The sequence below is a fragment of the Nicotiana tabacum genome, chromosome 18 (assembly GCF_000715075.1).
Source record: "Nicotiana tabacum cultivar K326 chromosome 18, ASM71507v2, whole genome shotgun sequence".
Lineage (NCBI taxonomy): Eukaryota > Viridiplantae > Streptophyta > Magnoliopsida > Solanales > Solanaceae > Nicotiana > Nicotiana tabacum.
In genome coordinates this window covers 78745906-78762760 of record NC_134097.1, presented here as the reverse complement: position 1 = coordinate 78762760, position 16855 = coordinate 78745906, and the positions used below count along the sequence as shown (strand labels likewise).

Here is a 16855-nt window from a genome sequence, read left to right as displayed (position 1 = left end):
TCCACTCCCAGTCAAACTTCCAAAAAAATCCAACTTTCGCCATTTCAAGCCTAATTCAACCGCGGGCCTCCAAATCACAATTCGGACACGTACCAAGTCCAAAATTACCCAACGGAGCTAACGGAACCGACGAAACTCCATTCCGGAGTCTTCTTCCTGCAGTTCCAACTACGATCAAATTTCTAGAACTTAATCTTCCATTTTAGGGACTAAGTATTCCAATTCACTCCGAAACCAAAAACAAAACCTTCCAGCAAGTTACATAAGCATAAAATGATACAAGGGAAGCAGTAAATAGGGGATCGGGGCTATTACTTTCATAACGACCAGTCGGGTCGTTACAAAGTCACTATACGACAACCCACATTGTTCATCCTAAAAAATTTATACTTTATTCTCTTATGTTCAATCAAACTTCTCGATAACATCCTTGATAACAAGATTTCACTATAACGGTTTTCATTTGGAGCTAATTTTTCATGTCGTGCTATAATATACATTTTTATAATAACACTTTGCTATAACGGCTAACAAAAATATCTAGACAATTATTTTTATTAATATTATTTTATAAAATTATGTACTACATAACTCGACATATACGTGCCATGCATGTGCCGAGTAACTAGTCTTAATAAAAACAAATGAGGCCTTATTGTCCTTGTAAAACTCAACATACAGTGCATATAACCTAATGGCAGTACTAATTCTAATAAAACTAACCTCGGTTACTATGACTATAGAACAAAAGAATACAAAAGAGAAGGTACATAACTACAAATTATGATCTAACGAAGATTAGGGACTTCCTGTGGCATTTGGCCAAATCGAGGTCAAATTTTGAGAAACTATTTTCGATATAGTGGGTGTACACCCAAAATCTGGTAAATTTAACTCTGAAAGTTAAAATTAGACTATTAAAATAAAAAATTATGATGGCTTAATTAATCTAACTTCTAGGAGCAAGTATGAAGCAACTAATAAAGTTTACCAATGAGTTAGTACTTTATAATTTATCTTATGTTTATTTTCTTATGTTATTCTAGTACTAGTATATCTGAAATGTTCTTTCGACAAATGTCCCGCATAGAAGTGTTTTTGACCCGCTAAAAGAAAAGCCCCAAAAACAATTGCTTCCGGGCTTAACCCCACAGTATCAGTACTCATTTGATTTGAATTTTAAAGTATTTGGTGAAATGCCTGAATGATTCTTGCTCTAAACCCAGTAGATTCTTTCCCATTTTCTTCACCATTGAGTTACAGGAGTAGGCATAGTTGATTGAGGCTATTCAGCCATGACAAGCTCTTGGCAGAGGAAGGAGCTTCCTTTTCTCATTCTCTATGCCGTTGGGTTTTACTTTATCATCATTCGCCGTTCTCTCCAAATTTCTCATGGTATTCTCTCATTTCCCCCCATGTCTCTGTGTATTGAATGGACAAATAAATTATTCCTAATCCATCTTTTATTTGGTTAATTGAATCTGCAGATCATTACACCAAACTTTATGGGCTTCGACCTGGCTGGATCTCTGATCGACTCAATGTATGCTAATTTTGTTTTTTTTAACCATTTTCGAATTCTCCTTATGTAGGTTGCTATAGCTACTGGGTTTTTGTTATAGTAATCCCTCTGTCCTAATTTTTGTGGCATAATTACTACTTTAGGAGTCAACTGGCTTCTTCTTTGACCACTAGAGTCCTTCATATATTTTATACCAGAGAAAATTGTGATTTTTAGTGGTACTTTTTTTGACGTAGTTTCCAAATAATGTGTTTGGTTGGTGGAAAATATTTTCTCAGAAGGAAAAACATTTTCCACAAAAAGGGAAAAATTACTTCCTTCACTTATGAAGTAATTTCCTATACAAATATCCTTATTCTTACTGTAACTTACTTGAATTAATACTTAGAATTTGTTCTCAACCTTTAATAGTCAACTATCACCGACCCAACTTGTTTGAGACTGAGGCATAGTTTTTGTTGTAGTATTGTCAAATTATTTTTCCGTAGTTGATCCAAAAAATGATTTTCCAAGGTTGAACATTTTCTATAGAAAATATTTTTCATGGATAACATTTTCTCCATACCATGTATGAAAATTTTATTTCAAGAATTAAGGTGTGATTTTTGAATTATCATATTAAATTAGATGCATCGACTCTGATACGCACCCCGATACTATTTTTCAGACAGAGGGAGTAGTCATTTTTGTATCAATTGTGCATCTAGTAACATTTTAGATATTTTTCATCTTCTTTGTTAAGTTTTGGTCTATTGTTAGGATGTATCGGATGCTCAGTGGAGAAATTTTCGGGGCAACTTGCCGATTCTTACCTTGGTTTTCGGAATCTTCGCTCTAGTGGCTACTGTATCTAGATCATATGGCCTAAAAGCAAAGGGAATGTCAATCGTTTGGCTTTTGCTGTCTATGGCTTATTTGTCATATCTCCATGGAGCTTGGTGTGTTTTCTATTTTAAAATTCAAAAGTAATATTTTTCCATTGTGGGTCTCGGAATTCCTTTGTGACGTTCTGTTTTTGCTGCAGCATTGTATACATCTTGTCAATTGCTTCAGCTAATTATCTTCTAGTTAAGGTTTGTATTGTGGAATTTTAGTTTCATATTCTATTGTTGATATAGAGAATATAAGATATTCAAATCTGCTAGCTTTCCTTTGGAGATTTAATTTTTAGCTGTGTTGCAGATATTTTGCATCTTTCTGCAAGAGCTACAACTAGATTATTTTCATTCCATAGTGCTGGATGTGGAGGATTTTCATAACTAAAATATCTTTATTGTTAAAGTTGCGGAAAATAGTCCCACATGACAAAAGAAGTTATTCTGTTTTATTTACTATACCTTGTATCTGCAGGTATGCGGAAGGACCAAATATGTCTTCCTGTTGTGGATATTTAATCTTACATTTCTAATATGTAACCGTGTTTATGGAGGATATCCATTTTCCCTCTTTGGGTATGTTGTCTTTGGTCAATCACAAGCTGCATTTTACTATGATGTGATTTATCTGAGTCCAGAAATTACGTTATTTTAATACTTCCGATGATCTTGTGTCTATGTTGTAGGCCAAAGTGGGCCTACTTGGACAATTATCGAGGCACATTTAGGTGGCATATATGCTTTAACTTTGGTATATACTCTCTATCTGTCTAATTTTAAGTTGCATGCATGTTTTATTTCCGTCACTTATCACCTCATCCGTTCTCTCAAATAACTAGCCCTTCTTGGTTGATCTAAAAATGAGTCTTCTTTCTGGGGACAAAAGTCTTGCTGTGGTACTTTTGGGATATCAAATAAAGATTCTATGCTGTTTGACATTTTTTCAGTATGATGCCGTAAAGATAAGATTGAAACATATTTTATTCCAAAAATAATCTTTATTTTAGTCCCCTGAAGGGAACAATTTCATTAAAGGGGTAAAATCTCTCTATATTAGGACCCACTTCCATTTAAATATGATAAAGCTCAACTGTTCCCCTATACTCATGCCCAATCTATTTAGTTGATTTATTACAGGTGACGCATAAGGAGACACATTGAAGATCTTGAAACATAAAGAAGTAAAAACATAGTTAATGGTGGTCGGTGGATAAGACAATCCTTGGCAATTGTTGTAATAGGAACACACTTGATGACCTTTATAGTGTCCTTGCTTACAAGGTTTCCTGAGTGCAACTTTGTGTCACATATGCATAATATCTGACAAAGTGAAAAGTTTGTTGCTTTATGAGAAGTTAGGATTCATGCCTATTATTTCTTAAGGAAAACTCCAAGTTGTGCTCTATAATTTAAAAATATAAGGTACTTTACCTGCTCGCAATATGTTTGTATCAAGATCTCATTTTACCGGGGAAAAAAGATTTGGTTTTATTTATCTTTCTGCCTAGCGCAAAGGTGCTATGTAACATGCCTTTTTAGAACTGCAAATGTACCAAGAAAGAAAGTGAAGGTCCTGTAGCGTTTAACTAATAATTCCCTGTTATACTTTGCTGTCAACATGGATAGAAGCATCTTCGCTGGTTATCTGAAGTTTTAAGTGTATCTATTTTGCAGTTGTCCTGCGAATGATTAGCTTTGGGTACGACTACCATTGGGCAGGTCATGATAATCGCTTTGACCAAGAGGTATGTTGATGGTAAGGTGTCCATTCGAAAGTGCTGTCAATTATGTACATCCTTGTTGCCATCGTAGATTCTTTCCTTTAGTACTGCATCATGAATACTATTTACTTGAGAGATCTCCTTTATCTCACAGCATAATATCTTTGCATGAACATGCGTGTTAAGAGAAAGTTGCCATGTGCTGCTGATAGATGGTCTCCATTTACTTAGTTCTCTCAATAGGGTAGATACCACTTCAAGCATCAATTTCCTGTATGAGCTCATTGATTGGATATTGGAATCTTATCTTCATTGTTTTATTCCTATATATAGTGGTTAACAGTTGATGAATGCAATCATATAAAATGAAGCCTTTATCTGTTCTGATATTAGTAGTTACGGTGATTACAGAAGCATGTTCAGCGTTGCAATAATTGCTCATCAGGAAAAACATGCTACCAGCTATTACAGGTTAGCCGGTAATTCAATTGCTAGATTCTAAATGTATCTAGCTCTCTACGTGTCTGAACCATCTCCCCCCTTTGCAGGGAAGGAGTCTCAAAAGCGACACATTCTCCTTAACTATATACTTGTGTTACCTGATTTATGCACCTCTTTATATTGCTGGACCAATTATTAGTTTCAACGCATTTGCTTCACAGGTAGAGATGATTTTGCTTTTACATCCTTTTTCTTCTTTTATGTCCTTATATTTGTGCAGAAGATACTGTCATAGCGTAGAAAATATGAACATACATGCTGTTGAATAACTGTACTTGTGTCAGTCCCCTCCATTTAAAAATCAGTAATTTTCTTTCTGGAGTGCCATGTGCCAGAAGGAATGACAGGTTGTTAAGAACCATTCCTTCGGCGAGATCACAATTATTCTTGTGTGGTACATCTTGAATCTGTTCTTATTTTTGCTGTGTACTTCTCTTCGGTATAGCTGATTGTCCCAGTACGAGTTTGAGCAATGAATTTGACCACTTTTGTTTTCCTTTACTTTAACCAAGAATCTTGTGAACTGCATGACCTTCATCAATCTCATTGTTTATTGATGTTACTGTCATTGCAGTTGGATGCTCCTCAGAAAACATACTCAGTACAAGATGTAGTGTGGTATGGACTACGCTGGATTTTTAGCTTGATGCTAATGGAGACAATGACACATTTCTTTTATTACAATGCTTTCGCCATCAAGTGAGTATCTTATGGTGTTCAAATAACCCCAATTTCTTTGAACTCCTATCTGGCCTTGTGATTGAATCTTGTGCAAACTTGCAGTGTAACATGGAAATACTTATCTCCATTGGACATCTTCGTCATTGGGTATGGAGTAAGTGCTGGAACATATAATGCTAGTGCCACTTAACTCATAGAGTTCCCTAGTAAACATAATTCTATGTGTTTCTCAAAAATGAATAATTGAAAACAGCAGCTTGCAGTTATTGGTCGTAAATCCTTTGAACAGCTTGATCTAGGTCAGAGTAAATGCTGGTGTTTAAATTTAGAGCTACTTAGGTCATAGGTGTTAGTGCTGTTCTGTGTGTTTTTATAAGCAAAATACATGAAATTTTTTCTTGAAAGGTAAAAATTGTGAAGGAACAGATGAATCTCAAAGCAAGCAAGATCTGTGCTTTTTCACTCCCCTAGTTCCATTTTTAAATGTTTTGGCTTTATTGAGTTTTGCTGCACATGTCTTTGATTTATCCAGTTTTGCCACATGGAATATTTTTCCTTAACGATGCACAACTCCAAGAGTCTAACTGGAATGTGGACTGTTGTTCTTTAACCATTTAAAGACTTAAAAAGTATCACTTATTCTAGATCCTTCAGATACTTTGAGGCTTTGTCTTTAGATCCCTGCAGATGCACACTCACCACCATTCTTCAAGTGTGATATTCTATTTCTCTAATTCAATGCTGAGGTGGTGAAATGTTTGTACATTTGTATGCTACCTATTTTCTTTCTACAGAGCTGCTCAACTAGAAAATTCAGACCTATTTTATTTATACAGTTATATAAAAATGCAACACCTCTGAGGTGCTCTATGTAGTGAGGTTCAATCCTTTCATTCGCCTTTAAACTCCCCAAGCGTGGAAGGGAAAGGCCCTTGCACATAGTACCTTATGGTTCAACATCTAAAGGAGAATTTTATAAGCAAGTCAAACGAAAGAACACCAACTATCATCAACAAGGAATTGCTGTTAAATCTGATTCTTTTCCCTCCACGGTTTCTTGTATTTCCCTCATTCTTATATTTACTTAAAATGTTTATTCTCTCAAGCATCCTTTTTGGTATTTGTTATTGAAGTGCCAATGGTCTTTCCGACTATCTCTTGGGTTGCTGGTTAATAGGATGTACCAGTACTAATCTCTACGATAAAAAGAGCAGGTATTGAATTTCATGTGGCTCAAGTTTTTTCTGCTTTGGCGCTACTTCAGATTCTGGTCACTGGTAAATTTTGCAGTCATGCTTCTTTTGCCTTTCTACTCGTTCCTAAGCTGTAGCTCCTTATGCTTCTGCTTTTTGGGGACGTTTGGTCTCCACAGCATGTTAATCGTATATCTGAGGAGAAGCCTCTTTTCTACCATAATATTTGTCCAGGTCAATGGCATTGAGGCTCCTGAGAATATGCCAAGGTGTTTAAATAATTGCTACAACTTGGAAAGTTTTTGGAAAAACTGGCATGCCTCCTTTAACAAATGGCTTGTTAGGTACTGTTCTCAATCTTTTGACTTGCTTTATCTGAGCATCTGTCTCGCACTGACACTAAGATTTGGTATGATGTGTCTACTCAGATATATGTATATTCCTCTTGGAGGTACTCAGAGAAAACTGCTAAATGTGTGGGTCATCTTCACGTTTGTTGCTATATGGCATGATCTGGAGTGGTACTGTTTCCGCAATCATCAACTCCACTTTGTATTATTGTACTCGGCTTAGACTTCACCTGACAACTTGTTTGCAATTGGCTTCAGGAAGCTTCTTTCTTGGGCATGGTTGACATGCATCTTCTTTGTACCAGAAATGATAGTAAAATCAGCAGCGAATGGTCTCAAGGTTATGCCATTTAATGCTTACTTCGTAGTTCTTTTTGTTCTATGCATGCTGGTTTTTATTTTATTTTATGACTGATTATCTTCTTGGTGCCATGTTGCTGAACCTATTGTACGCACCAGGTGGAGAGCTCTTTTGGAAAGTTCCTTTTCCGTGAACTTAGTGCTGTTGCTGGGGCTATCACCATCACCTGTCTCATGGTTTGTCTGCTAAATTATTAGTCAGTCAAAATAGCTTGCTTTTATATTATTTTATTGAGTTAATAACTAAAAAACTCCTTAAACTATCCAGTATCGCAACTTTAATACTTAAATTGTTGGGTGTTGCTGGTATCCCCAGAGCTATAACATTTCCTGTCTAAAATCCCCCTGCTGTGCCAAGTGGCATGGAGAGTGACTTCACTCTCTTTGTAGTGTGTGGAGCTAGAGATTAGGCCAAAAAGAGTATACATGTGGCATTTTTCATTCATTGTTCGAATTAATTATTTTTATCTCTTATTCGGTATTTTTTCTTTTTCTTTCTTATTCAATATTTTTCTTTTTCTTATTCAGTTTCTTCTTCTTCTTCAAATCTTTTGCTAATGACATTAAACTTGTTGATTCCCATAACCTTAAAATAATAGTAACATTCAAAAATAATTAATCTATTTTGAAATCACGACTGCATTTTATCATATAAATAAACTCAGTTAAAAAAGATAATTTCTATTTTTTTTTTATAACCGTGGTATTCGGGCCAGCTTGCTAGCACCGGCGACTAATTCCACAGGATACCTGCCACCTCCCACAAGCAATAGTATCAGTTAACTCTGTCCACCAAGGTTTGGATTGAGGGGAAGAAATCACCTAGTGTTTTTGTCTTCGCTGGGATTTGAACCTGAGACCTAATGGTTCGCACCCACTTCACTAACTGCTAGGCCACACCCTTGGGTGCAGTCATATGGCAGTAATACCAAAAAATTAACAAAAAAGAAGCAAAAATTTGAAAGTTTAAGCATAGAATTCTTTTTCTTATTTTTTCTTTCTTGTTGCCTTATCTAAATTTAGTGATTTTTTTCCTTCTACAGAACCGAATAACTTTTTGTTTATAAAAATAAATCTAGTTGAAAATCCATATTCGTAAAATAACTGTAAAACAAAAAAATAATAATCAATGACAGTAAACCTAATTGCAAATCAGAATAGAATTTAATCAATAATAATAAAGATTGAACATTAAAATGTACTTAAAGTAAATGTTGTTCACGTATGGTTATGTCTTTTTAACTGAGTCTATCATTATTGATATAATTCATTTGTGATTGGCAACTAGGTTTATCATTTTCTTTGATTAAATTATTTTTTGTATTACTATATTTTAAGGTTATGGATTTCAACTAGTTTACTCTTATTAGCAAAAGATGTAAAGTTTTTAGGAAGAAACAAGTAAAAGAGAAAAAGAAGAAGGAAAAAATAATTAATTTTAAAAAATGAATGTAAAATGCGACATGGATGCTCTTTTTGGTCTATTTTCTAGCTTTCACATACTACAAAATGAGTGAAGTCCCTCTCCATGCCACTTGCACTGTAGGTTTTTTTAGATAAGAACTGTTATAGTTAAGTGTAACAACAACATTCCATAGTTTAAGTATTAAAGGTGCAAAACGTGGATATTTTTTTTTGTGGGGGGGGGGGGGGGTTGTTTAGGTATTAACTCTATTTTATTTTATGCATTTAAACCGGATTGTGGTATTATTTATCCGACTAAGTATAAGTTAAGCAAGTAGTTCTGAAGCATAAAAAGAATTCCAACTTGAATTATTGTTTCTGCTAAAAAAACTGAAGAACGAAAACTAATGTTGCTCTTTCAGAGTGATAAAGTTGTTCAAATTACAGTACATAAGACTAGAAGTATGAAGAATTTTGGATATTTCTGCATATCAAGATTCAACCATATGACTTAACTTATTGCCGAGTGTCACTAATTATTTTGTGCACTTTATGATCGTAAGATATTGTGCATGATGAGCACTCATCAGCACATGCAAATGCATTGCAACAATGCCACAGTTCGTAGCCACAAGGTGGGATGAGAGAAATTGAACTTCTGATTGACCTTTCCCTAGTGTATGTTTAGAGCGATTAAGCGGACAACTTTTATGTTTCAAAGGTCTTCGTGCTGCATCTTAGTGGATGTTTTGCTACCTAAAGCTGAAATGGTTAGATTTTGTCTTAACCACACTGCTTTGTCATCAGGTGGCCAATCTTGTTGGCTTTGTCATTGGACCGTCCGGAATCAACTGGTTTCTTTCTAGATTTCTTCAGAAAGAAGGTACCGTGTCACATTTTACTTGATGCTTGTCTTTATTAGATTGATGTAGGTGCAGAGATGACAAAATATTCCATGTTTTAGGACTCCCGACACTTGGTGGCATGCTTATTACGTTTTACGTTGGCACTAAGGTAGGACTCTCCAAATGCATCTAATTCACTTTGAACTTCCTCGATGCTTTTTATCATGCTATGAATCTTATAATGCAGCTGATGTTCCATATATCTGAAGCTAAGAAAAATGTCCGTGGTAGATGATACAAAGATTTGTTCCTGTCCGACTGAGCAGAAAAACATGGTGATGAAGTGAGGAAGCTTTCAAGCAATAATTGTATTGTATCACGAGGGGAATTGCTTGGTATGTTTTAGGATTTTTTTTGGGTCTTTGGAGAGCGAGGTGACCTTTTAGCTGGGTATTTCAGTATCCGTCTATTTTAAGTTATATGTTCACCAGATTGGTCAATGTGAGCTCGCCAGGTTGCAGTTTTGTGTGGATAACTCGGGTCTTACCACGGCAAGAATGGGGCTAAGTGGGGTACAAAAATTTTGGAGTTCGCTGCAAGCCTTCATTGGGTGAGCGTGTGCGCAGTTGGTCGTCTTCCAATGATCTATTGTGATATATTTGACAACTCGAGCCAAAGGGTAAAAGACAGAAAATAGCAAGTTATTTCCTTTACAGGCGTTTGTATTGTGGTTCTTGGCTTCTTATCAAATGGGCCATCTCTCGTACGGGTATTCTAAAATTGCTTCAATTCATTTCAAGCTACAGTTCAGTTGTCTTTCTCTTAACCTGCTTGTGACCTGAAAGTCCAAACCTTGCTAAAAGGGTTTTAATCATGATTAACAGCAGAACAAATACACTGCAATGAAATATTTCAGCAAATAGACAAAGACACGTAAAATTATAATGCCTGCATCCAAATTGGATACTCATGTTTAAACGCAATGCAAAAGATGTTTCATTGATTTTATCAATCCCATATTATGATTAAAAGCAGAACAAGCTCAAGAAAGTAGAATTTAGTATACTATGTGAGGAGTATCTCTACCTGGTTGGTCTCAATTATTTTGAGACTTATCTGATCTTTTGTTCCTTTTGGTGACAAAGAAGTCAAGTGGCCTTTTCATCACATGCAATATACTTGAGCAAAGTGGAGAAATCCTTACTTTGGATATTTCTCTCTTTTAGGTCTCAAAAGTGAGATCACCTCTAATGGAAATTGTGATGGTTTCCTTTTGATCTATGCATATGCTTTAGTGGAATGAAATGATTGTGTAGTTCCAATGCTTTTCATGAGTGTTACCCTTACATTTCAAAGAGAGATGTTTTCGCATCCTATTTTGTGTGTACAGAAAGTTAACAGCAGATAAATAGAATAAGGAAAAGAAAGAGGCCTTTTAGTATCAGCACAACTATAAGATTTGAAATTTCAGACTGTCGAATTTTCTCTTTCTATTTAGAATAAATTGTCTCTCATTCAACTGAGTCCTCTACAAAGGCTTACGGATTCTCCAGATTATTCAGCCAAATAACAGAGAAACGTAAGTCTAAATTAACAATTACTCTGTCCGGTCCACAATAACTGATCAATTTTTTTTTTGGTCCAAAATAAGTGTCCATTTATATAATCAAGAAAAAATTTAATTTATTTTTCCAAAATTACCCTTATGCACGTATCCCTAAAAAGTCATTTACTCCTCACATTTGAGAAGAGAAGTAAGTGCTACTATAATTATGGTGCAACATTTAATCACACTAACTATTTTCGTCTAGAATTTAGTATTTCCTTAATGGACGTGCCTAAAGGAAATTGGTCACTTATAGTGGACCGGAGGGAGTAGCCTACATCTCTTTGGAATAACTTCTAGTTCAGTGATTTATCTTTTTCCAAAAATGTATTGAGATATAAGTTTTGCCGTTTAATTTTTAGTGCTATGATTTTCTGATGGATGTAAACTTGTGCTATTTAATGTCTTAGGCCTTTTCTGGTGTTTGAATTATTGATCGTTGGGCTCCACGATTCATTAATTCTCACATCAAATACGACTAAGAATTACAAGATTCATAAACTGACAAGCATGATATTATTGGATTTGAGATCGTGTATTCGTGTGCATTTGATTTGCTTGGCGTTTACCTTCTGTTTTTGCTGAGTTGAAAACGATAGTCGTTGATGATTAGGTTCTCAATGACCAGTAAAAGGAAACTTAACCCTGACTGGCCTGAATTGTATTCATTGTGTTTGTTTCATTGACAAAAACATGAGGGAGAAAATCGACTCTAGCACTCAATTGTGTCAACGAGTGAAAATCACAGGGAGACTATGGTTCAAATTTGTGCAAAGACAAAATAAGGCTAGGTGATTATTTTTTATCTGCTTAAGCTTTGGTGGCAGAATTACACTGGTACTTGTGATACTAGTTGATGATTGATGCTCATTGAAATAATCAAACTACGGACAAGCTGGTCGGACACCATCACTATAAATAAAAAATAAAAGTAAAAGAGAAAAATGACATTTAGCTTCAAAATTTGGTCAAAGTTGCTGAAGTTAGAAAACTTTAGTGAATCCCACGTGAGAAGAAATGGCTCAAGTCACAGCTGATAGACTGGAATTCACTAAGCTATGAAATATGAAAAAGCAATACTACGTACTATTTTTTTGTGTGGGGATGCATCCATGTTAGGCATCTTGGCGCATAACATTCTTTTCAACAATACCCTTTTCAGCCATAAATGAATTTAATGGTTTATCCATTGATTGATGGGTCTAAAAAACTGAACATAATCCTCAAAGATTTCATTTGTAGTGTGTAGTTGTTTTCCACCCTTTAACTTTTTCGAGACTCATCTTTCATTGAACCAGAAAAAAGACATCAACTTTTAAGTTGACAACTGATTGTACCTTTATTTAATTTCCTCTGCTGCTTCATCTTTTTTCTCTTGGCTTATGGGTTAAATCTGAAATTGTGACTATCCCAGAATAGAGAATTTGTGTTACTGTCTTACTGACTCTTGTTCTCTTTATTTTGTATTGAGACCAGGTCTCGTGTTTCATGACCAAAAAAGCTATGCACAATAGTCTTGATCCAAAGGAAAAAAAAAGAAAAGAACAAAGCAAAATATTATTTGGAAAAATAATCTAAAAATACAGGTCTAGTTACCTTTTTAACAGTTTTCTGCAGCTATAATTATATTCCCTCAGTTTTATATGTATGGATACAGATTTGGTGGAAACTTGAAAAAAGATTTTTTGAAGTTGCGTTGAAAAATAATTTTTGGAAGTTGATATTATGTTTGGTCATATATTTTATTTGAAAAAAGTTAAAGTATTGTAAGTGGAAGAAAATGTTTCACCCAAAAGCTGTCCTAAACCAGTTTTTGGGAACTCTATTTTTTCTTCTTCAAAAACTGATCATATTGCAAGAACAAATAGTGTTTCCAAATCTTTAAAAAAATAAAATAAAATAGCAGCTAAAATCTATGGCCAAATAGGAGCTACCCAATATTTTTTCCGGAACCAAAATGTGGTTCTTTTGGACAAGTAGCACCTTAATAGGTATAAAAAAATGACATTTTTATATATAGCGCCCAAATACCCGGCGCTATACATAAAACTTTATGTATAGCGTCCAGTTTTTGGGCGCTATACACCCTTTTCATGGCTCCACCAATAATTCCTGACTTCAATAATTCAAAAGCGTATAGTGGCCACTTTTTGGGTGCTATATATATAAAAAAAAAATCTCGGCTAGCCATTTCCTATATAAAGAGGTTAAGATTGTATAGAAATTCATTCAAATTTTTTTTAACTCTTGTTGAAACGTTTATTGTTGTTAAATTCTCCAGCATTTTTTCATTATGTCTGAAGAGCGTAGAATAAGAGGTTCAAAATGCTGGAGAGCGTAGATTAAGAGTTATATTATATTGTGGGGGTGAGATTGTGATGAAGAATAACTCCGTGGGCTATAGTTTACCTGCTCAGTGTCATGTTAAATTGCCACTTACAATGGAGTACGATAAATTGATATCGTTGTTATGCAAAAAATGAGTGTGAGGAAACGTTCAGTGATACTTAAAGTAACCGGAAGATATCCGTATTCCGTCACTCCGCAAGGGGTTGCTTTTTACTCGGAGTTTAACATCGACGATGATAAAACTTTGAGTGATTTTCTGAGGACTCCGGATGAATGCCGGGAATTTCTTGTAATCACAATGTTGGAGATGTACGTGAAGGTCGAAAACGTTCCAAAAAACGAGGTTGTGCATAGTAGAGATAACCCCCAATCATCGGGTGGTTATTCTGGAGCAGTTTTTGCCAGACAGGTTCCGGATGAAAGAGTTTTCCATGATTTAAACTTATCACCGCCTGCGAATGAGCAGCGAGAAAATAATTTATACCATGCTTTCCATAATTCACAAGACGAGTGGTAAATTTCAATTTTCATTTGTGTTAATTATGTATATTTTTGGTGTATTGAATTTGTATTAACGCTCATATATTGAATAGGGGGTACCGGCCGGATATGAATTTTACAAGTGGCACATCCGATAGTCATCACCTAATTGAAAACGTCCATCATGGAATTTCGTCACATTACGACTTGTAAGTGAAGTAATATAGCCATATGGAAAGCATTTATTAATTCAGTAGCTTATATTTTTGTTGGTTGTGTAGTGAAAATGAGCAAGTTGAACCACCCATACTCACGGTTGAAAACGACGTATTGTATCGGGATCTGGCATATGCACAGAATGAGGAACAAAACAGTGATTACGATAACAATGTCGATGAATCCAGAGACGAGACACCCTTTCCTCGTGATGATGGTGATGCGCAAGATGAGGAGGAAGGACCTGATTTGAAGAGAGACCCCCTAGACGAAGAGTGTACGAGTCCGAAGTGCCATTTCATTCAAGGGAGATTCCTTACATTGATAATTTGCCAACCATGCCTGATGTGGAAGCTCTCACAAGGGATTTTGATGAAATTTAGACAGCAATGTGGGATGAGTCTAGACCAACGGTGCTTGCAAAGGGGATGCTTTTTCCTGATAAAGCGTGCGTAAGCACGGCTTGTAAAATGCACAACGTAAAAGAGTGTCGTGAGATGCAGGTATGGGAGTCAAGTCCGATGGTATACAAGGCTATTTGCCACAGGTGGTTTTGGCCATGTAATTGGATGTTGCGTGCGACCAAGAAGAAGACAGGTATGTGGAAAGTGGGTAAATACATTCCTACCCACACATGCGAAATGGACACATTCAATGGAATCACTTCAACTTGGATATTGACTTGATTTCTCTTGTACTTATTTCGCACCTCGAAGCGTCCATAAGGTATAAAATCAAAGAGTTCATTACAGCAGTCCACCAGGAATATGGCCATATCATTACGAAAAGAAAGGCATTTCTCGGGCGCAAACGAGCGTTTGAAATTGTCTACGGTAATTGGGATAAGTCATTTGCATCTCTGCCAAAGTACATGGACGCACTGTAGTACTTTAACCCAAGGACAGTTGTTGAATGGAAGCTTGAGCGGAGTCCGGGAACACCAAAATACATATCCAATTACGTGTTCTGGGCGTTTAAGCCATCAATTGATGGTTTTTCGCATTGCCGGCCCATAATATCCATAGACGGAACTCATGTCTATGGAAAGTACGATATCAAGCTATTGATAGCCGTGTAAGTGGATGCTAATGGACAAATATTTCCTCTAGCTTTTGCTGTTTGTGCCAATAAAAACACAGAGACATGGACGCTGTTTTTGAACCACCTGAAAGAGCACGTTGTCAAACAGCGTTCAGATATTTGTCTAATATCTGATCGGCACGGTGGTATATTAAGTTCCGTGGAGAACTTTCCTGCATGGCAAGAACCTTATGCATACCACCGTTACTATGTGAGGCAACTTTAAGGCCAATTTCCAGAAGGCACATCCCAACAAGGATCTGCATGATTTGATGTGGATGGCAGTAACAGACCACCAATAGCATAAATTCCGGGGGCATATGGATTCTATCAGGCAAGAAGACGAGGCAGTCTATTGTTGGTTAATGCGACATCACCTGGAAAAGTGGACTTTGCATGCGGATGGTGGTAGACGATGGGGAATTATTACTACAAACGTGTCAGAGTCCTTCAACGGGTTATTAATGTCGGTAAGAGGATTGCCCGTCACAGCCATGGTGCGGATGTCGTTCAAGCAGATGGCGGAGAGGTTTGTTGAACGGTCTGCAGTTGCAACAGAATTGATGGAAAGGGGTATTGAATTTATGCCAGTACCGATGTAGAGATTTGAGAAATACAGACGGCGAGCACATTGGCATTCATTTTTGTAGTATGATAATGAAAGAGGTGTTTTTGAAGTTCACACCGCTATCCATAATAATTGGGGTAATAATGTACATACTATAAATGAATCAGCAAGATTATGCTCCTGTGGGAAATGGTCCATCTACCACATGCCTTGCTTACATGCCATCAAGTGTTTTCAACGTGTTGGTTATGCGGAGACCAACTATGTTGATCAACAATATAGTGTTTCCAAGTACCTAAACACATATAGTGGTCAGTTGCAGCCATTGGGTGCTGAGCATTATTGGCCTCCGGAACCATTTAAAATGGTGTGTAACAAGTCCTATTTGCGTAAAATTGCAAAAGAGAATGCGTATACGGAACCAAATGGATATTAATGATACCGTTTATGCGCGAAAATGTGGTATATGCTCGCAAACAGGACACGACCGTCGTAAATGTCCTTCAGCTGGTTTGGGTGGCAAAACTAATCAAGCTCGTGGTGGGTGTTCTTCTAGTGTACCTAACTACCCATGAGTTGATGTTGTAATAATTAGTTGTTATGTCTATGTTGCAAGATTTATGAAATAAAATTATGCTTGTTAATTATGATTTGTACTTTCCCATTTTACCTATTTAAATAATAATTTAATAAAATTATCTGTATATTTAGCGCGGTTAAATATACAGTTTTGTGTGTGTGTGTGTTGTCTTGTCGAACTGAAAAAGCTGACCAGCTGACATAAAGTTGTTTTGTCAACATCATGATATTTAACACGCAAAATATAGCGCCATTAGATAGTACATTATGTATTTAGCGCGATTAAATATACAGTTTTGTGTGTGTTGTCTTGTCGAACTGAAAAATCTGACCAGCTGACATAAAATTGTCTTGTCAATATCATGATATTTAACCCGCAAAATATAGCGCCATTAGATAGTACATTATGTATTTAGCGCGGTTGAACACTATGTTATGTGTGTGTTGTCTTGTCGAACTGAAAAAGCTGACCAACTGGCATAAAGTTGTCTTGTTAACATTATGATATTTAACACGCAAAATATA

General features: G+C 36.0%; 1 protein-coding gene across 1 annotated transcript; it reads left to right on the top strand.

Moving 5' to 3' along the window:
- The first annotated feature begins 1034 nt into the window (after window positions 1-1034).
- On the top strand, window positions 1035-10278 carry LOC107774143 (membrane-bound O-acyltransferase gup1). Its single transcript, XM_016593622.2, has 19 exons — window positions 1035-1395; window positions 1488-1543; window positions 2282-2460; window positions 2547-2595; window positions 2873-2973; window positions 3084-3148; window positions 4072-4142; window positions 4530-4589; window positions 4667-4780; window positions 5194-5318; window positions 5403-5454; window positions 6515-6577; window positions 6728-6837; window positions 6922-7014; window positions 7102-7183; window positions 7303-7380; window positions 9415-9490; window positions 9572-9621; window positions 9700-10278. Exons 1-19 carry the CDS (start codon window positions 1296-1298, stop codon window positions 9745-9747), a joined length of 1572 nt encoding a protein of 523 aa, XP_016449108.1. The 5' UTR covers window positions 1035-1295; the 3' UTR covers window positions 9748-10278.
- Window positions 10279-16855: the final 6577 nt, after the last annotated feature.

What these genes read in the sequence shown, in the direction of transcription:
- LOC107774143 (XM_016593622.2), top strand. Translation starts at nt 1,296, where the DNA reads ATGACAAGCTCTTGGCAGAGGAAGGAGCTTCCTTTTCTCATTCTCTAT. An exon ending in TCTTCGTCATTGGGTATGGA is followed by an intron (nt 5,455 to 6,514) that starts GTAAGTGCTGGA and finishes TAAAAAGAGCAG; the next exon opens with GTATTGAATTTCATGTGGCT. An exon ending in CAGCAGCGAATGGTCTCAAG is followed by an intron (nt 7,184 to 7,302) that starts GTTATGCCATTT and finishes TGTACGCACCAG; the next exon opens with GTGGAGAGCTCTTTTGGAAA.